The 22,860-nt window shown below is 36.2% G+C and overlaps 1 protein-coding gene and 1 long non-coding RNA gene across 2 annotated transcripts; both read right to left on the bottom strand.

Moving 5' to 3' along the window:
• Positions 1–286: 286 nt before the first annotated feature.
• On the bottom strand, positions 287–14,866 carry LOC103722328 (LRR receptor-like serine/threonine-protein kinase FEI 1; the record flags this gene model as incomplete). Its single annotated transcript, XM_039123476.1, has 3 exons — positions 14,755–14,866; positions 623–756; positions 287–457 (listed from the first exon to the last, which is right to left on the bottom strand). Coding segments are annotated over exons 1-3 (417 nt in total), but the record flags the coding sequence as incomplete, so codon positions are not given.
• A 2,154-nt stretch (positions 14,867–17,020) lies between these two features.
• LOC103720454 lies at positions 17,021–18,512 on the bottom strand. The gene is made up of 2 exons (XR_005510578.1): positions 18,326–18,512; positions 17,021–17,080 (listed from the first exon to the last, which is right to left on the bottom strand). It is a non-coding gene; the product is annotated as an uncharacterized LOC103720454 (long non-coding RNA).
• Positions 18,513–22,860: the final 4,348 nt, after the last annotated feature.

Here is a 22,860-nt window from a genome sequence, read left to right as displayed (position 1 = left end):
ACTAAATAACATTCCATGGTACTGAATCAGAAATATGCTGAGGTGGAAAGATAAAGCTTCTCACTTCTACCATTGAGAAGAAGAGACGAGGCTAAACAGTTCACAGATGGAAACACATTTACAGAATGTGCGGAGAAGAATAAATGAATGAAAATAAATGTGTCCAAAACATTTTATGTATTCCTTCAAATGTATCTTCATCATATGAACCAGCAGTTGACAACTAAATGAAATGCAACTAATCTGAGTTAGAGTCATAAAAGTCACCCAGACACGGTGTCATAACCTCTGACTCCAATAATTGCACCATTCTGTGCATTGTAGGCCGCTCTTCTGGAGCTGAGGAAACACACTGAATGGCAACAGAGAGCAAAGCATCCAGGCTTTCAATCTGCATGCCATCGCAGTGTGGATCAATTATTTCTCTTTGACGGTCCTCAAGGATCAAGAAATTCAACTGCAGCAGAAATAGAAACAAAGAAAGACACCTCATAAAAGAAGAAGAAGAAGAAAGAAAGAAAGAGAAAAATATGACAGTATGAGAAAAATCAAATCAGATATTTATAAGAAATTATCTCCCCTTAAAATTCCATGCAGAAAGAATAAGTAATCAGAGAATTACCCATCCTAGAATATTCAAGTCTTTCTCAATGAATAATGAATCAGTGGGTCGTTTCCCACTCAAAACTTCCAGCACCAAGACTCCAAACCTGTATACATCTGTTTTTTCTGTTGCCCTGCCACTTTGCATGTACTCTGTAAATTTGACCACAATCAGACAAGGCATAAGATAAAAGATACTGCATTTTCACACCATTCGAGCAAAGATGATTACTGGAAACACAACTTTCCATGTCTATATACAAATATAGCTGTGATTTTTGCCTAAGAACCCAGGTACATACATATTAGGTCTATGCCTAAGAACCCTGGTACATACATATTAGGTCTATTAACTGCATTCTGTCCCTGACATTATAGAAAGCAAAAAGTCCATAATAGCTTGTGATTTCAAAGAGAGCTCATCTACTCTACTGGATATGCATATGCCTGCGAGGAACAAAATGATTTTAAAATTCGCAATTTGAATTATGAAAACCATTATAAATAAAAGAAAGTAGCATTTCGAAAGAACTGCATCCCTACAAACTAAATTCATTAGGCTACCTACCAGGAAACATGGGGACTGAGGATCAGTGGTGCAACAAATGTATGTATTTTATAACTAGAATTGTATTGTATGAAAAGCTTTTGTGCTAAGAGAGGAGGGAGGAGAAGCGTAAGTGATGACATGCGCTGCAATACTTGGGAACTAATGACATTTGAAAGGTGAAGCACCAGAAATCAAGTTATCAGCATTTGCATTGCAATACTTAGGATAAGAGCATACGAACACTATATCTAGACAATGAAAGATAAATTATATCGTAATTTAGTTTGAAGACCTAATATGGAAATGAAGGAAATTAAAATCAACTATCAAGAAATAGCATCTGATATAACATGTGAATGCAATTATGACTAACATACATACAAAATGCATCAACATAAGACTAAGCGATTGCATAATAATTACAGGAAAAAGTAGCATATATATACTAACATGGGTGCTGAGCATGAAACAAGGTTTGAAAACTTGGCTTTAGTTTCAGTTGTGGCAGAGCCTGCGAAGTTTCAGTTAGAGCAATTTCAGTGGGTTCCCGCTTGAGTTTCAGAGATTTGGCCAAAAAATAGGTAAAAATGCCAAAATAAGAAAAATAAAAGGGATCATGTATAACATAATTTAGAGGATATTATATTGTCTGAAATATTTGGGTTTATTGTCGTGGTGTTTACTATATGGTGGTCTGAAACTTTCAAGTATTATAAAATATTTAAGAAACCAATAAAAATATTAGATAATTATTTAATTCAATTTTTTGTTAACAATTACTGATCCAGACGGAGAGTGTTCCATGTTCAAATCTTGGGAGGTAAATACCAATCTAATGGGTATGCATAACATTCATGTTACTCTTGATCATTTTTGCTGAAACTTAACCACAAAAAAATTGCTTTGATGGTTTGATGTGAAATATAAGAGGCCATATTTTGTTGAATCAGGAGGCCATGTGTCAAGCACACGTCTCTGCAGTGCTGGTCCCGAAGGTTGCATGGTAGTGATCCAAGGAATCATTATAAATAAAATTTGCTTCAAGTAAAATGGGATGGATCCTAGCAAACTAAATCAAAATTCCAGTACACGGAACCTAATTTTGCATGCCATATGCAGACGAACAAGAGAAATCCATACAAATATTAATGAAAAAATGGTGTCCATCGCACGAGGCTCCCACTATTGCAAGATTTGGGGTAGATCAGATGCACGCAGCCTTCTAGTTAAGTGTTCCATACCCATGACGCTAGGTCGCAATAGAGAAACCTTACCACTGTGCCAACGCCCGCTCTCTAATAACTAGACATCTTAACATTATTTTGGAATATAATATCCATAAAAGCACAACAATGTTATTTGGCTCAAAGATATAAAATTATTTATTACATAATTTTGATAACATTACCCATGATTTCAAATTATAATGGTTAATGTATAAACATGCATACTCAATGCACACACAATGAAAAGGATTACAAAAAATTTTCACCGAAGCAACCTTACCGGTTGCACCTAGGCTCACCCTCCATACCAATATAAGTAACAAGGATGATATATTTTGTTAAGCAGGAGAACACAGTACTATTAAATAAACGAGTGGTACATGATGATTTTCAAGAATGGTGTGCTTTGAGTAGAGTTCTTTAGTCATTCGTGAGGCTTATCAGTCAAGACCAGCCAAGTCTTCCACCTGTTAACTCAAATATTCCCATGTACAGGATTGGTTGATGCAAGGAAGAGCACAAAAGGAAGTGAAGGTCACAACCCCAACATTAGTTATTGTAGCATTTAACTTAAGGGCCCCTCTTAATGTCTTGGTTTTTATGTCCCATTGATAGGTGAGCTGTACCCGAAGGTGTATGAAGGGCTTGAACAGGTCGCAAGATGTATGAGTTTTGTCAATTCCCCTTTGTTTTCTTCTTCCAACTAGCAACATATATAAACCAAACATCAATAGGTGGTGTTTTAGTTGTGTTGGAGGAAGAGAAAACAAGGAAGGTGAGAGAGTGCTGCATGAAAAACTACTTAACTGGTACAGAAAATCACCGTTGCGATGATGCCCCTAGAAAAAAATTTAATTGCAAGCATGTAATCATATGAGCTCGACAAACAGAGTGAAGCAAGTAGTTGGAGCAATTAAATTCAAAGCTTCCAAGAGATTAAAGCAAGTATTTCAATATTAGGCCTAGAGTTTCCAAGAGAATAGATGCAAGTTACATCTATATTTTCGAAATCAATTTGATTTTATTGGATGATCACATTTCCCATACCTGGAGTAAGATAACCAAATGTTCCGCAACTATTGTAGTGATATGAGATTCTTCATTCCTCCAATAGTTTTGCGAGTCCAAAATCAGACACATGAGCCTCCAAATTTCCATCTAGTAATATGTTGCTTGATTTAATGTCACGATGTATGATTCTAGTGAACAATCATGATGCAAGTATGCAAGGCCTTTTGCAGCTCCCATAATAATATTAAGACGCGCATTCCCATTCCAATTGTTCAGATCTTTCTGCCCAATCAGCAAAGCAGATTCCACGCCATTAATATACCTAGTATAACACATAAACACGTCCAAGAATATAGTACCACAATGACAGACTTCTAACGAGCTGCTATATATGATCAAATGACAAAAATAATACATGACAAACACAGTCTATAACAACCAGAGGACACAGGAGAGTCTGGCAAGGTTTTACCAGTCAAATCTGTAAATAAAAAAGACATTCAACAGAACAAGTTTCAGTGGCTATCAAAGGACTTAGGGCTGAAAATTTTGAAGTAGCATGCCTATGCCACCATACATTAAAGATTTTTTATGTAAGGATTTTTCTTTTAAGAAAAAAAAAACAAATTTTCTGTCAAGACAATGAAAGGATACATATTTTTCTAAAATATCAGGTCTAAAACAGTCACATAGGAAATAAAAATTCTGCATCAATTCAGTTCTAATATTCAATACATTAAGATTGAATTACCTTAAAATGTATCAATTATTCAACTCTGTATCAGCTGATACAGGTTTGCACAGTCCATGTAAAGGTCCCCTAAAACAAATATGGATAAATAATAAATTCATTCCTCTTTCTTCCCTATTTCAACCCAATAGTTTCAAGCAAATTGCCTTGGAAAAGTCTAGCTTGGAAGGGGGTTTGCCCATAAAATTCCAGTATGAAGACCAAACAAGGCATAGCCACCCAATTCCACACTAAATCTAAATACATTTGCAAGAAATTCATAGAAAGATCAAACAAAATATGTGGTTGCAGCATTAGACCCATGAAGAACCGAGGGCTCATTGCCTTTCAATGCTCTTTGTCAAGGTTATTTCTATGTCCAGAGAACCTTTGAGGGTTACTCTTCTAGTCGCATGAGATTAAGAGTGTGCACGAGCCAAGCTCAAAAAAAGCCAGGCATCGCTGCTTGACCTTGTAACGAAGTCAAGCTGAGTAAGAGCCAGCTCATTTATATTTGAGCAGAAATCAAGGTGTTCATAAACAGCTCATTTAAGGGATATTTGCGAGAACCTAAGGTTTACTAAGAAATTCATATATATTTCGAGTTAACTTACAAAATTATATCACAATTTTATAGTTAGAAAAATATACTTTTTACATAAATTATGTTAGTCTTTAATAAAAAAGTACAAAGTTAGATTTTTATTTATAAATAATAATTAAAATAATATAGATTATGAAATAAGTATTCATTTTATTCATTTTTTTAGCTTACTAGTTGGATGGGATGTGCATTCATGTACATATTGCATTTTACAATAAATGAATCATAATCAATAACTACAATACTAAATCTTGTGAACTGAAGTTTGCATTCATAATGCTATAAAACAGACTTATTTGTAGATATATTAGGATGATACACATTCTATCTATATCTTGCCTATCTCATGATTATACTTTTTTTCTTTTTCCAATTGAATGCTCCACAAGAAGGAAAAATGGATTAAAACAAGTGAGAAGACACAAGCATGCACTAGGATATGGATGTTCAAGGTTTTTAAACCATAAAACATATACATATGTTAAGTTTTTTTTTTAATTGATTATTTATATATATATATATATGTCATTCTTAACAAGAAATCATAAGATTAAGAAAAGGGCATTGCACAAGGCTCCTTCCATTGAGAGATCTGTAGAGGACAAATATACGTTGCATTATCATCACATGCAAGAAACTATTTTCCTATTCAAACTTGTGATACCTAGCTCACAATGGAGGCAAACCTTACTGCTGCGCCAAAGCCCACCCTCTAATAATAAAATATATTCACATTATTTTGAAAATATAATATAATTTTATATTACATTCTCCATAAAAATACAACAATATTATTTGTTGCAAAGATGTAAAATCATTTATTATATAATTTTGATGACATCACCCATGATTTCCCAATTATAATGGCTAATATATAAGTATGCATATTCAATGCACAGACACAATGAAAAAGATTAGAAAATTTTCAGTAGAAGCATCTTAATGCACGACAAACTGCCTGAAATTACTGCAAACAGAGACCAATTGCAAATCAGCAATTAGCTAGTACACCTATATTATCATACAAAAATATGAGTTCTACATTTAGTACAATCAAATTATAATTAATTATTTAAAATTAACTATTAACATAATTTCATTGATAATAAAATGATTAACATTAAATAAAAAATTAAATGTACAAATTCCAAAATTAAAATGGGATGGATCCTAGCAAACTAAATCAAAATTTCAGTACACGGAACCTAATTTTGCATGCCATATGCAGACGAGCAAGAGAAATCCATACAAATATTAATGAAAAAATGGTGTCCATCGCACGAGGCTCCCACTATTGCAAGATTTCGGGTAGATCAAATGCACGCAGCCTTCTAGTTAAGTGTTCCATACCCATGATGCTAGGTCGCAATAGAGAAACCTTACCACTGTGCCAACGCCCGCTCTCTAATAACTAGACATCTTAACATTATTTTGGAAATATAATATCCATAAAAGCGCAACAATGTTATTTGGCTCAAAGATATAAAATTATTTATTACATAATTTTGATAACATTACCCATGATTTCAAATTATAATGGTTAATGTATAAACATGCATACTCAATGCACACAATGAAAGGATTACAAAAAATTTTCACCGAAGCAACCTTACCGGTTGCACCTAGGCTCACCCTCCATACCAATATAAGTAACAAGGATGATATATTTTGTTAAGCAGGAGAACACAGTACTATTAAATAACGAGTGGTACATGATGATTTTTAAGAATGGTGTGCTTTGAGTAGAGTTCTTTAGTCATTTGTGAGACTTATCAGTCAAGACCAGCCAAGTCTTCCACCTGTTAACTCAAATATTCCCATGTACAGGAATTGGTTGATGCAAGAAGAGCACAAAAGGAAGTGAAGGTCACAACCCAACATTAGTTATTGTAGCATTTAACTTAAGGGCCCCTCTTAATGGCTGGTTTTTATGGGTCCCATTGATAGGTGAGCTGTACCCGAAGGTGTATGAAGGCTTGAACAGTCCAAGATGTACGATGTTTTGTCAATTCCCCTTTGTTTTTCTTCTTCCAACTAGCAACATAATAAACCAAACATCAAATAGGTGTGTTTTAGTTGTGTTGGAGGAAGAGAAAACAAGGAAGGTGAGAGAGTGCTGCATGAAAAACTACTTAACTAGTACAGAAAATCATCGTTGCGATGACTGCCCCTAGAAAAAAAATTTAATTGCAAGCATGTAATCATATGAGCTCACAAACAGAGTAAAAGCAAGTAGTTGAGCAATTAAATTCTAAAGCTTCCAAGAGATTAAAGCAAGTATTTCTGTTGGTTTTGGGGTTAGTTGGGCCGCCCATGCTGGGCTAGCCTGACCAAAATCTTTTAACCAGCATGATCCAAGTTTGAATTTAAAGAGGGAGTAGTTATAAGATAGAAGAAACTACCGGGTAGTTTTTCCTCTCTCATTCCCTCTCTTATCTGCATACAATTGACATTTAAAAAAAACAAGAGAGGAACAACAGGGAAGGGTTCTAAGCAAGAAATTAACTTTCTTCCATCCTATCTTTGCAAAAGCATTTGAACGGTGATTGGTGTGTTCTTTCCATTGTGATTGAACATTTGGCCTGAGTATTTTCATTGGAAGAGATTATTCACGTGATTCAACCTCTAGATCCTGGAAAATCTTTTCGTTTGGTATTCCTTTAGGTAATTCTTGAAACCTAAAATTCTTTTATATAGATATATATCATTTTTTTCAGATTATCATTGGTATCAGAGCCATAGAAAGGTTGAATTCGTTTTTATATAATATAATGAGAGGTGTTTCAGTTTGATTGAAACACTCCATATTTTTTTTAAAAAAAAATCCATGGGATTCTGTACAGTTTTTCCGTGGTTCTCTGAAAAATAAATACAGAGAATTACGCTACATGCGCTAACGCCTGCGTCAAGGCGGCAAGGCCAGCGGCGTCCGGCGAGACCCAGCGCACGCGTCCCGCGCCGCCTGCGTCCCGCTCCCGGCGCAGCCTGCAAGGCTAGGCCATCCTCGCGCGTCCAGCGCGCTCGCTGTGCTCGCGAGGTGCGCTGCCCCGCACGTCAAGGCGAGCGCGTCAGGCACGGCCCATGACTGGTGGCATCGCGACTGTGCGCGATTTTGCGCCTCAGCGAGCACGAGCGTGGAAGTCCGCGTGAAGCCCAGCACGTCAACGTAGCCAGCTATAAGTTCCCATGGGCATAAATATCATTGTTATATGTTATAATATTAGTATAACATTCAGCACACTTTTGTTTAAAAAAACAATTATATGATATTCTTTTTTTTGGTACTCCTTCAGTAAAAAAAAAAGGAAGGAAGGGAAGTATGGACGAAGGATGGAATATTATTTTCGAACAATTCAGAAATTATAAGATGAATTCCAAATATACCATGCAAATGCACATAGGGAAAAATTGGACATGTTAATAAAATCTCTTAGATGCTATGGCATCTTAGTCCCTGTTCGGGAACAAATTACTGCTTTGCTTAATTTCCTTGACAGCTGAATGGGAAACTGTTGCACTCGCTCTTTGGGAGAAATATAGAAAGGGAGAAGTTAAAACCTTTTATTAAAATTGCCTGTGAGCTTGAGTTTGGCTGAGGAGCGCCGTATATTATCCGGAATCAGGCGAACAACTATATTGTCACAGTTTCCAAATCTTCGCAGCGCAAGACATTTGGGTTTTTGCGGACGCGAAAGAGATCCTAAGGATCCATGGCTAGGCAGAGTGGGACAAAAGATTGTTGTAGACCAGTTGGTTTTCGACATTGGGAATAGATTATCATATCAAGAGCATAGAAGACTAAGTAGAAATTATGCTTTGAAATAATGCTTTGTCTGATTATAGAGAATGTCACTGAAAATTTGCTTATTAATCATTTTATGTTAAATAGTCACTTATGAAAGTGTATCTCTATGTATGTGACAAAGTATGAATTTGATTTGCAAATTATAAATGGCATGGACTGTATCTTTCAATAAGCATTTTCTTAGCTATTATAATAATATGCTTTGATATATGATTGAGTGGGGGTTCTTAGGTTGGCAGAATTTTGAGAAAGTTCTCACCTAGAACTTAAATTGTTGGAGCAAATAGTTCTAAATCAATGATGATTCAACAATTTGAACATGAAAGATGATTGGGAACATAGCGAACTTTCGATTCCGTGTCTTATGTTAGATTATCATCGGTTTAGTTCATATTTTTTGCTAAAACTATATATATGTGTATGTTTGATGATTCCTTTTATTATGATAGTATTCATTATGTGTACTATGTCTCTCTTTTTTTTTGAAGTAATTGTGCAAATGGCATCTGCGTCCAAGAATATCGTGGCTGAGTTGAATAAGGGTGATAAGCTGAACGGTGACAATTATGACATTTGGCACCGAAAGGTTCAATACATCCTTGAAGAACAGGAGGTTCTGGAAACACTCAACCAAACTATGGCTGAGCCTGAGCAGGGGTACTTCTGCTCAACACAAAAGAGATCATGAGGCTTATTTGGCCTGGAAAAAGAAAGAATAGCATTGGTCGCATCACGTTGCTGAGCAGTATGCAAGACGATTTCATGTTCGAGTTTGAGGAGTACGATACTGCTCAGGAAATGTGGCTTGCCTTAAAAGAAAAGTTTGGGGATACATCAGCTACTAAGCTGAGGAGGCTCACTATCAAGTTTGACTCCTATAAGAAGCGTCTAAATAATACAATAAGGCAGCATCTTAGGGAAATGTCAAACATGGATAAGGGAGTTAAAGGCTGCTGGCCATACCCTCATTGATGAACAGCAAGTCAAGCTGTGATTAGATCTCTACCCAAGAGCTGGGAGCATATGATAATTACTATGACGCATAATGACAATATAAAGTCCTTTTGATAATATTGCGCGTCATCTGGAATTGGAAGATGAGCGCCTTGAGGCAGCTAAATCTTCTGGGCTAGCTTATATAGCTGAATCTAGCTCACGCAAGGCTTCTGGTTTTAAGCGAAAGAGAGGATGGGAAATCTTTCAAAATGGGTAAAGAGAAAGGGCGAGCATATAAATTCGGCAAAGCTAACCGGCGCAAGAGAGGCAAGCGCGGTGGTAAAAAAGAGGGACAAGAGCAAGATGTGCTGCTATAATTGTGGCAAGCCGGGTCACTTCGCTCGTGAATGCGCCGAGCCGAAGACAGGAGAGAAGGTATCTCCTAGCTCCATTATATTAAATTATATTTAAGTTTCTAGCTGTGTTTGCTTACTGAATCACGTCCTATGTGGACTGTAGACTCAGGAGCCACAGACCATGTAGCTAAAGATAGAAGAGCTTTTGTGGAGTATCGACGAATCAGTCCAGGCGCTAGGTGGATATATGTTGGAGATAATTCTAAAGTTGAAGTAAAAGGTATTGGCACTTGCAAGTTGGTACTACATGGTGGTCGTACCTTGGCTCCTACATGATGTCCTCTATGCACCGGATATTCGACGAAACTTGGTTCTGTAATTGCCCTTCTCAGCTTAGGATATAGTTTGAATTTCTATGGTATTTATGTTGATGTGTATCTTGGGCCAACTTATTATGGCTCTGGTTATTTATCAGATGGTTTTATAGTATTGGATGAAGATTACAGTACTAATGTTAATTATGATGATAGCTGTTTTTCTTTAATTGCTTCTTCAAGCAATGTGAATAATAATCTGGATGTGTGGCATGCTAGATTAGGGCATATTGGACAAGATAGAATGAATAGACTAGCTAGAGAAGGCCTTTTGGGCTCACTCGCTAAAATAGAACTGTCCATTTGTGAGCATTGCCTAGCTGGAAAAACAACTAGAAAACCATTTGGTAAGGAATCAGAGCACAAACTCCATTGCAATTAATCCACTCTGATATTTGTGGTCCAATGAATGTGAGGGGCGAGGCATGGAGCCTCATATTTCATCACTTTTATAGATGACTTCACGCGTTTTGGTCATGTTACTTGATCTCCCATAAGTCAAAAGCATTAGATTGCTTTAGATGATATTTGATTTTGGTTGAGAATCAGTTAGATAAAACAATTAAAGTTTTAAGAACTGATCGTGGGCGTGAATATCTATGCTGAGCAGTTTAAAATGCTTTGTGATGAGAAAGGAATAGATCGACAATTAACTATTCCTGGAACTCCGCAGCAAAATGGTGTTGCAGAGAGAAGGATAGAACACTTTTAGAGATGGTTAGGTCAATGATGGCGCAAGCGAAACTTCCTATTTCATATTGGGGAGATGCTCTTTTAACTGCAGCCTATATACTTAACCGTGTGCCCTCCAAATTGGTCCCTTCAACACCCTATGAATTATGGATAGGTAGAAAACCTGATCTAAATAATTTACGACCCTGGGGGTCTGCTGCCTATGTTCATGAATCCTCTCACAAATATGGAAAATTGGGTCCGAGAGGAAAGAAGTGTATCTTTATAAGATATTCGGAATACTCTAAAGGATATGTATTCATTAGTGAGCAGGCAGAAAGAAGTTGGACTGAAATTGAATCACGAGATGTCACGTTCTTAGAGAATGATTTTCCTAGCAAGGGTGAGATAATAAAGGATTACCATTTTTCGAGGTGGAAGATCCTGATGTTTGTGCCGCACCTATACAACAAGTTGAGGTGACTGAGAAATTGTCTCAACCTCTTGGACCTAGTGGGAGCGACACAATAACTAGTGGATTGATTCCACAAGAATTACAATTGCGTAAAAGCGTTCGTAAAATTGTCCCTCGTCGTCGTTTTGACATCGAAGGGGAAGCTTTTATGGTAGCTTCACATGATATTTTTGAGCCAAAGTCAATTAAAGAGGCTCTCTCATGCCCTGCAAAGGAAGAGTGGAAAATGCGATGGAGGAAGAAATGGAGTCTATGAATGCAAACCATGTCTGGGACTTGGTTGATCTTCCATCAGACCGTAAAACAATTGCGGAACAAATGGGTTCTCAAAGATTAAGCAAAAGGCAGATGGATCTATTGAAAGATATAAGGCACGCCTAGTGGCAAAAGGATATACCCAACAAGAGGGTATAGACTATGAGGAAACCTTCTCTCCAGTAGTTAGGTTTGCCTCCATTCGCCTTATCCTAGCATCATTGCAACATTTAGATTTGGGAATTACATCAGATGATGTTAAGACAGCATTTCTCAATGGAGAACTGGATGAGGAAATCTACATGGAACAACTTGTAGGTTTTGTTGTAAAAGGCCAGGAGCACAAAGTTTGCAAGCTCCAGCGATCTATTTATGGCCTAAAACAATCATCTAGACAGTGGGTACTTAAATTTCATCGAGCTATAACTTCATATGAGTTTACGATGATCAATGAAGACCATTGTGTATATGTCAAATGCTTTCACGATAAATTCATGATTTTATCATTATATGTGGACGATATTTTGTTGGCTGGGAATAATAAGGAGTTTGTTGTTACCATAAAGAAAATGGTTGTTCTCAAATTTTGAGATGAAGGATATGGGGGAAGCAGCTTATGTGCTTGGAGTTAAAATTCAATAGGGATCGTTCAAAGAGGCTTCTTGTATTGTCGCAAGAGACTTATATTAGAAAGATTCTTGAACGATTTAATATGCAAAACTGCAACCCCATAGACACTCCTATAGCAAAAGGCGAAGGCCTGAATCTTAAAATGTGTCCTAAGACTCCAGATGAGAAAAGAGAAATGGCTAATGTTCCCTACTCCAATGCTATTAGATGTTTGATGTATGCCATGATGTGTACTCGGCCCGATATATGTTATGCTGTCGGGTTAGTGAGTCGTTATCAAGCCAATCCTGGAAAGTTGCATTGGAAAGCTGTCAAAAGGATCCTCAGATATCTCAAAGGCACTGTAGATTATTCTCTATGCTATCAAGGAGATAATTTGCGCTTAAGTGGTTATTCAGATGCTGATTGGTCAGGAGCTCTGGATGAATGCAAATCAATTTCAGGATATGTATTCTTGCTTAATAATGGTGCTATCTCTTGGCGTAGCAAGAAGCAAACATGTACAGCCTTATCTATGATGGAGGCTGAGTTTATTACTTGTTCAGCTACAGTGCAGGAAACAGTTTGGCTTAGAAGATTCATGCAAAGCTTGGGTGTAATAGTAAGTGCTGCAGAACCCGTGACAGTTTATTGTGATAGTCAAGCTGCCATTGCATATGTAAAAGATCCTAAGTATCATGGCAGGACGAAACACATTGATACTAAAAATCATTTTGTTAGAGACATAGTAGCACAGAAGGAAGTGGTCCTAAAATATATTTCAACGCGTTTGATGATTGCAGACCCTTTTACTAAACCTATTCCCAGAGACGTATTTTTATCTCATGTTGAGTCTTTGGGATTGCATAGAGTTTAGTAAGAAAGTGCGTCATGAAAGATCACTATGATTTGAATGTATAATACTCTATGATTGAAGAATAGATATTTGTTTTCATTTCAATTTATATTATTCCTGGATGAATGGAATTTTTTTTTATATACAGCACAAACACACATATATATTAAAAGGTACGTCACCAGGCACAGGTCGGCTTTTCACACAAGCGACCACCTCAGGCGCTGTGAAAGCGAGCTGAGATGAGACACTATGATGTTAAACACTGTAAATGAAGCATTATAAAAAATATGCTTGTTTGACATTGCAGTGGTAAGCTAAAATTAGCAAATTTATTTATTTAGGGATTATAAGTGTTGCCTTGACTTGAGTCAAGATGAGGTCTGCACCTAACATATGGATATGTAATTTTGGACCGAAAACATGATAGTCCCACAATCATGTTAGCCTGGATAAATAGCCAGATGCGAGTACTTTATTAGGCGCTGTTGATAGTGAGCTAATAGAGAACTTGGACCAGTTGTTTGTTTTTGTATAATGTAAGCTTACAACTGGGTCAAGATCTGTATGATGGTAATTATTGGCAAATAGACGTATGCTCTATTTAGAGAGACCATCATAGCATGTAATTCATACTACATGTGGCTCGGTTTGACCCATACAGGAAGTGAGTGATTATAAATGGATTCCCTGCATCCTCACTGTGTGAGTTCCTTTCTTGAGGGAAAAACGGTTGATATGAAACTAAGATACATTAGTTCGAAGGAAGACCATTATTGATTACATCTACCACATGTATTCACCGGTCGACCAATTATGTCGCTATGATATGGCTTGAACATAATTGTGGATACATGGTGAGGAAAAGAAAGTTAAGCATAGTCATAGAGGGATTAGATATGCTTTAACTAATGTAACAAAATGCGTCTGGGGCACAACGAGACACTTTTATACTAATTATTATATTTTCCTTCTGGTAGTAGCCACTATGTTTTTTTCCCTAGCAGGTGCATAGTATTGAGCTCCCAAGTGCAAGTGTACTCGTGGGTCACACGGTTCATTTGCTAAGTATGAATCGCATAGAATTTGGATGGAAGTTGAAAGTTTTTTTTTTGGCCTTGGCAAGCCCATCATGTGCGAGTGGGAGATGTTGGTTTTGGGGTCTAGTTGGGCCGCCCATGCTGGGCTAGCCTGACCAAAATCTTTTAACCAACATGATCCAAGTTTGAATTTAAGAGGGAGTAGTTATAAGATAGAAGAAACTACCGGGTAGTTTTTTCCTCTCTCATTCCCTCTCTTATCTGCATACAATTGACATTTAAAAAAACAAGAGAGGAACAACAGGGAAGGGTTCTAAGCAAGAAATTAACTTTCTTCCATCCTATCTTTGCAAAAGCATTTGAATGGTGATTGGTGTGTTCTTTCCATTATGATTGAACATTTGGCCTGAGTATTTTCATTAGAAGAGATTATTCACATGATTCAACCTCTAGATCCTGAAAAATCTTTTTCCTTTGGTATTCCTTCAGGTAATTCTTGAAACCTGAAATTCTTTTATATAGATATACATCATTTTTTCAGATTATCAATTTCAATATTTAGGCCCTAGAGTTTCCAAAAAGAATAGATGCAAGTTACATCTATATTTTCTGAAATCAATTTGATTTTATTGGATGCACAGTTTTCCCATACCTGCAGCAAGATAACCAAATGTTCCCGCAACTATTGTAGTGATATGAGATTCTTCATCCTCCAATAGTTTTGCGAGTCCAAAATCAGACACATGAGCCTCCCGAATTTCCATCTAGTAATATGTTGCTTGATTTAATGTCACGATGTATGATTCTAGGTGAACAATCATGATGCAAGTATGCAAGGCCTTTTGCAGCTCCCATAATAATATTAAGACGCGCATCCCATTCCAATTGTTCAGATCTTTCTGCCCATTAGGCCTTTTGCAACCACATATTTTGTAGCTTTCTTCGTGATATTTTTGCCACTTTTATATCCTTTTCATTAGATGAATGCAATAAGTGGTGGTTAGTCACAAAATTTTCTCAAAAATAAAAAACCCTTCAACTTATTCATGACAAATGTAAAAAAAACCACAAGTTATCCTAATAAAGAAGTATTCATAAGGAAAAGGCATGGGTTTTAAATTCAAGTCTCTGCTTGGTTATTGAATTTAACATTTTCATTCAATGAATAATGATCTAAGAAAATAAACTTGTTATTTTTTTTATTAATAATTTATAACCATCACACAGTTAATTATTTAATTCTAAAATATTATCAAACAGGATTGGATAAAATAACGGTTGAAGTTTCTGTTATATGGACAAATACAGGAAGGGTGGGTCCTTTGGGCGTTATCAGTATTATGAAAAAACCGGTATGGTCTCCCATGATGCTTACACCCATTTATTATGGCCTAAAGAGAGAGCGGGTGGGTGAGGATAATAATCCCAGCTGGACCCAAAAGTCTAGCTAGAACAAAGAGTCAAGAAGGCAATATTCCCTTTCCGGTTTTATAATAGGCTATAGAATCAAGCTGAGGTGGAACAAACCAAGAATACCTCTAATTCAACTTATTTACAAATCAAGCAAGTTGTACTCAAGCTAAATTTTGTGCTAAAAAAAAAATGCTGGCCATGAAAAACACAAATTCAACCGCAAAAATGATTAGAAAAGTTAAACCCAGTATTCAAGATTATAAATCTTCCACACAATAACCATCAAATTCATGTACACTGTACCAGCTCGAACCGGATATACTAGTATTCGTCCATATCCGATCCGATTTCGACCCTAATATCTTAGTCATGACCGGTAAACATTTGATTTTTTTTCTTTAACCTCGTTTATATGGTGCTCCATTTATCAAGGAGGTTATCGTAACTAGAGTTGACATAAGAGTAGTTGAATGCAACTTACACGAGGGATGGCAATGTATTCACCCAAACCTCATCCCGTCAATGATGCATCAAAAGTAGCATAGATTTTGTCAACAAGTTTCCAATTGGAAATTTCAAATTCATGGAAGTCAACGAGGGACAAGTAATCAGTTTCTTTTGCATGCCATGCCTTCAGTAGAGAGGAGCCTTCCTAATTAAGCTCGCATTAACACAAGGAACTAAAGCATTAATTAACTGATTGATAGCCTTATATTTGTGTGCTCCCACTTGCTCCCACCTTTTTCAAGCGCTTGGGTTATATTTGTTGTGACTACATAATCATTAAAAAGAAAGCAAAAGAACAAAAAATATCAAAGGTCATGCCCCTCCATTAATTTCTTGCATAATTTGCTGGTGGTTTTAAAACATGGATTAATGTGAGATACAGATAAAGAAATAAGCTGCCTCTGCGAGGAAGCAGTACTTTATTGTGGATCAAGGTAGTATTGCATAATTGATAAAAAGGAAACACTCTATTAACATGACACAAACCAAGTTCCTCCATAATGCGAAGAAATTTGGCTAATTAAGCTTAAGAAATTCAGTAGGGCCATCATCTTCCCTAGAAGGTAGCTTAGAGAATATAAACAAAATGACCCAGCAACACGTACTACACACATCACGCAACAAATAGATATAACACTAACTCGACAAAGTGCGAGAATTCATCGATCTTCTTCTCTTCTTTTAACGAGGAAAGAGATTTTATCTCCTTCTCTTGCATACTTTGACAAACTCACATGGGAGTTGGCCCAAAGTGAGTGAAGCAACTGTTCAGCATCTTTAATTCTCTTCCCTGCTTTGGGCTTCGGCAAATTCCATCATGTTCAACTATCTTTTCCCGTGTTCGGTGGATCTCCTCTACACCCATCCTTTTTCTCACAAGGTCTATGGTAAGGCGCTGCTTCATGAGGACGACAATTTCCCCTTATTCCAACTCCACAATGAACATCACCACCACCTTTTCCAATAGTGCCGTAACCAATATCTTCTGCATTATTTTCTTTCACCAAGCAAATGCTTGCGAGTAATGCCATCAATAACCATGCACGGACTGCAGCCATCTGAGAAAAATCTCATTTACGCATCTTAGCTTATTGAGCAGGAAGAAAAAGGATTATAAGAAATCTCATTCATTAAAAATAAAAAAGTTGAACAATGTAGTTCCTCTTGGATTAGTGGCCTTTGATAAGAATGATTGGAGATGAGGGAACTTCAAAATAGGTGGAATGACTTTGATCATTATGGTCACGGATACAACTTGCTTTGATCTTAGGAGCCTTTTTTTCGAAACTTTTCCAAGGAAAATCTTTAATTAGCAAAATAGAAACTCAAGTACCAAGGCATGATTAGTATAACATTCATAGAAATTGTGATAATATGTAATATTTACAACATCATCTACGATCATTAGTGGTAAAAAATTTTCCATTTTCTATTAGAACGAGCAAGATATGGATCATGATTGTAAGTATATTTAGTAAAAGAGAAAGAGGAAGATATTTTTTACATAATTTTCTATGTTATTTCTTGCTGGCTGATCATGAAATGGCATGCAGACCCATTTGTAATCTTCAACAACAAGAGGTACATAGCTTGTACTTCATTGTGTTTACAGATATAAAGCCTTGTTGTTTCTCATAATAGGAACATCAATCATTTCTAAAGATTGATAGGAGGAATTCCACACAGATAATATATTTTACTTTACTTTCTGCTCATTGATATACTATTAGTCTATCTATTGTCAGACTAAAAACTACAACATAATATAGACATCAAATATGCCTTAAATAATGTTGGTTTGAACACATGACTTACAGATATTGATATATCTGTATAATGAATAATGAGCTTCAATAAATACACATTGATGCACATATATAAATAGCTTTTAAGTAGTCATAAAACAAGGTATGCAAAAATAAAGTGTTTCTTATTAAGAAAATATCTTGATTTTGAAAAATCAAAAGTGAAGTAGATTTTTTTTGCAAAAATTCCCTTGATTGTATGTGTTAGATGAAATATAAAATAACAAACTATATCTTTTCAATAGAATTGGACGATGGTTGTCACCATCCTATAGTAACGTATTCTAAAATGAGGTTTGGCATTTGAAGACAAATGGCAGCGCTTCTATTGTAATATAATACAAAAAAAAGAGAGAGAGAAGAGGTAAGGAAAGAAAAAGAGAAAGAAAGGACAGATGGATGAATGAATGAATGAATGAAAAAGGAGTTAAAAGCATAAATTCAATCATTCATTCATTCTTCTTAGAAGCTTAATATAGAAAATTTAGTACGCAATACCTTTTCTTTTGCACTATCTTGCGGATGACCTATAAGCAACCAACTTGCTTTCATGCCATTCACGACCGCTGTGTTATATACAATATAGGCAATGACATGAATAGCGGACACGCATGAACCACGGAGGGAGGATGGAGCCTGTGAATGTGAGGAAACATCGGGAAGGGAGGATAGAGCTTGTGGATGAGAGAAACATTCGGGGAGAGAGGGTAGAGCCTAAGTATGGGAGGAAAAGCTGGGCCAAGAAGACCGCAAGGAATAAGGAACCTAAACGGCCAACATCTTGTTGCCTTAACCATTTAGACTTGTTGTCTGGCCACAACATAATCTTGCAACCATCTATTATTATAGCAACAATAATCAATGCCATGCACTTATTTGCATATTTTTGATTTTCCCTTGTAGTCAGTCGACCATGATTTAGATCGATTAGAGGATTACCTAAACATTTTTTAGCCTCAATCAAGAAGATTTTGAAATCTAGCGAGTGATGAAAATGAGAAAAATGATTAAAATCAGCCGAGCATAGACAAGAATATACATATTTTCCAAGAGTGATCATTATTATTTCTATTTACTTATTTATTTTTGAGATTGGAAGGCACTCTAAGTCCAAGTTTGTGCCAAAAGAATATCTAGATCCCTACTCACCCAACCCAGCATCAATCGAAACCCAGGCCACAAGCCACATCAAGCCAGAGACTCTTTAAAAAACACAATTTCAAACTACATTTTTTCTTTCGCTGGGGAGGGCGGGCGCGGGGGTGTATACTATATTCTAGATATACTGCCATTTCGGAACTTGCAATGGAGATTAAGAAGTAATAATAATCATAATAAATAAATAAAATAAAAACAAGGACTATAAAAATTAAATATTAAATATAAAAATAGTAAATATAAACTGAATGCATGAAATCGGTATTAGAGGATAGGTAGAGGGACATGGACTTGGTGGGTTAAAAAGTACTTCAAACTTCAAAACATTTTAAAATGGAAACTAGCGAGAAGAACGGTTAGACTAGAGAGATAATGACTTCTGCAGTTACTAAGGAGAATGATAGAAAATAAAGCATATTTTTTAGGTATCTACTAAAAATATAATTGATAATATGATTCTTTTGAACAAAATTTCTTTGAAAAACCAAGTGCATCTTTTTCAATAAATTTTTGACAGGCAAGAACCATCCGATATATTCTCTTTTATTTTATAAGGTAATATAAATAAAAATTGAAATATCCAGACTCGCATCTAATGGCTCTTTCTAATGAGAGGAAACTATCCAAACAAAATGGGAAAATATAAAAAGAAAGGAAACTAAAAGGTGTTCCACCCTAGCATTGTGTGCTTCTCTCTCTTAAACGTTCCACAGCAGTCAGCAGCGGTGCCCAACCCTCTCTCTCTCTCTCTCCCTCCTGGCTCGTCTGCCTCTATCCCTCAAAATCCCATCTCCTCCATCTCAAACTTACCACTTCATCTAATTCTCCAAATTCACCTTGTTAACATCTCCCTCCAGTTACTGTCTTATTCAATCACCCGCGGCCATTTTTTGGATACACAGAATGAAATGCCTTGGAAAATTCCAAACTCTAAACTTAAGGCCCCTACTGGTATTCAACATTATATCAACATGCACAAGCTCGCAGGCACAAAGAGAGAGAGAGAGAGAGAGAGATTGAGATTTCAACCGCTCACGACCAATAAACTAAATAACATTCCATGGTACTGAATCAGAAATATGCTGAGGTGGAAAGATAAAGCTTCTCACTTCTACCATTGAGAAGAAGAGACGAGGCTAAACAGTTCACAGATGGAAACACATTTACAGAATATGCGGGGAAGAATAAATGAATGAAAATAAATGTGTCCAAAACATTTTATGTATTCCTTCAAAATGTATCTTCATCATATGAACCAGCAGTTGACAAACTAAATGAAATGCACTAATCTGAGTTAGAGTCATAAAAGTCACCCAGGACACGCGGTGGTCAACTCTGACTCCAATAATTGCACCATTCTGTGCATTGTAGGCCGCTCTTCTGGAGCTGAGGAAACAACTGAATGGCAACAAGAGAGCAAAGCAATCCAGGCTTTCAATCTGCACAGCGCATCGCAGTGTGGATCAATTATTTCTCTTTGACGGTCCTCTAGGACCAGAAATTCAACTGGCAGCAGAAATTAGAAACAAAGAAAGAACACCTCATAAAATAAGAAGAAGAAGAAAGAAAGAAAGGAGAAAAAAAAATATGACAGTAGTGGAGAAAATCAAATCAGATATTTAAGAAATTATCTCCCCTAAAATTCCATGCAGAAAGAATAAGTAAATTAAATCAACTATCAAGAAATAGCATCTATATAACATGTGAGATGCAATTATGACTAACATACATACAAAATGCATCAAACATAAGACTAAGCAATTGCTTAATAATTACAGAGAAAAGTAGCATATATATACTAACATGGGTGCTGGAGCATGAAAAAGGTTGTGAAAACTTGGCTTTAGTTTCAGTTGTGCCAGCGAGCCTGCCGAAGTTCAGTTAAGAGCAATTTCAGTGGGGTTCCCGCTTGAGTTTCGGCTGATGAATTTGCCAAAAAATAGGTAAAAATGCCAAAATTAAGAAAAAATAAAAGGGATCATGTATACATAATTTAGAGGATATTATATTGTCTGAAATATTTGGGTTTATTGTCGTGGTGTTTACTATATGGGGTCTGAAACTTTCAAAGTATTATAAATATTTAAGAAACAATAAAATATATAGATAATTATTTAAATTTCAATTTTTTGTTAACAATTACTGATCCAGACGAAGAGTGTTCCATGGTTCAAATCTTGGGAGGTAAATACCAATCTAATGGGTATGCATAAGCATTCATGTTACTCTTGATCATTTTTGCTGAAACTTAACCACAGGTAGACCAAAAAAATTGCTTTGGATGGTTTGATGTGAAATATAAGAGGCCATATTTTGTTGAATGAGGAGGCCATGTGTCAAGCACACGTCTCTGCAGTGCTGGTCCCGAAGGTTGCATGGTAGTGATCCAAGGAATCATTATAAATAAAATTTGCTTCAAGTAAAATGGGATGGATCCTAGCAAACTAAATCAAAATTCCATACACGGAACCTAATTTTGCATGCCATATGCACACGAACAAGAGAAATCCATACAAATATTAATGAAAAAATGGTGTCCATCGCACGAGGCTCCCACTATTGCAAGATTTGGGTAGATCAAATGCACGCAGCCTTCTAGTTAAGTGTTCCATACCCATGACGCTAGGTCGCAATAGAGAAACCTTACCACTGTGCCAACGCCCCTCTCTAATAACTAGACATCTTAACATTATTTTGAAAATAATAATATCCATAAAAGCACAACAATGTTATTTGGCTCAAAGATATAAAATTATTTATTACATAATTTTGATAACATTACCATGATTTCAAATTATAATGGTTAATGTATAAACATGCATACTCAATGCACAACAATGAAAAGGATTACAAAAAATTTTCACCGAAGCAACTTACCGGTTGCACCTAGGCTCACCTCCATACCAATATAAGTAACAAGGATGATATATTTTGTTAAGCAGGAGAACACAGTCCTATTAAATAAACGAGTGGTACATGATGATTTTCAAAAATGGTGTGCTTTGAGTAGAGTTCTTTAGTCATTCGGTGAGGCTTATCAGTCAAGACCAGCCAAGTCTTCCACCTGTTAACTCAAATATTCCCATGTACAGGATTGGTTCATGCAAGAAGAGCACAAAAGGAAGTGAAGGTCAACCCAACATTAGTTATTGTAGCATTTAACTTAAGGGCCCCTCTTAATGGCTTGGTTTTTATGGCTCCCATTGATAGGTGAGCTGTACCCGAAGGTGTATGAAGGCTTGAACAGTCCAAGATGTCGATGTTTTGTCAATTCCCCTTTGTTTTCTTCCCCTTTGTACGATGTAATCATATGAGCTCACAAACAGAGTAAGCAAGTAGTTGAGCAATTAAATTCTAAAGCTTCCAAGAGATTAAAGCAAGTATTTCAATATTTAGGCCCTAGAGTTCCAAGAGAATAGATGCAAGTTACATCTATATTTTCTAAAATCAATTTGATTTTATTGGATGCACAGTTTTCCCATGCCTGGAGCAAGATAACCAAATGTTCCGCAACTATTGTAGTGATATGAGATTCTTCATCCTCTAATAGTTTTGCGAGTCCAAAATCAGACACATGAGCCTCCAAATTTCCATCTAGTAATATGTTGCTTGATTTAATGTCACGATGTATGATTCTAGGTGAACAATCATGATGCAAGTATGCAAGGCCTTTTGCAGCTCCCATAATAATATTAAGACGCGCATCCCATTCCAATTGTTCAGATCTTTCTGCCCAATCAGCAAAGCAGATTCCACACCATTAATATACCTAGTATAACACATAAACACGTCCAGAATATAGTACCACAATGACAGAACTTCTAACCGAGCTTGCTATATATGATCAAATGACAAAAATAATACATGACAAACAC

Source organism: Phoenix dactylifera, unplaced genomic scaffold (genome assembly GCF_009389715.1).
Source record: "Phoenix dactylifera cultivar Barhee BC4 unplaced genomic scaffold, palm_55x_up_171113_PBpolish2nd_filt_p 002840F, whole genome shotgun sequence".
NCBI classification, from domain to species: Eukaryota; Viridiplantae; Streptophyta; class Magnoliopsida; order Arecales; family Arecaceae; genus Phoenix; species Phoenix dactylifera.
This window is presented reverse-complemented; position numbering and strand designations above follow the sequence as displayed.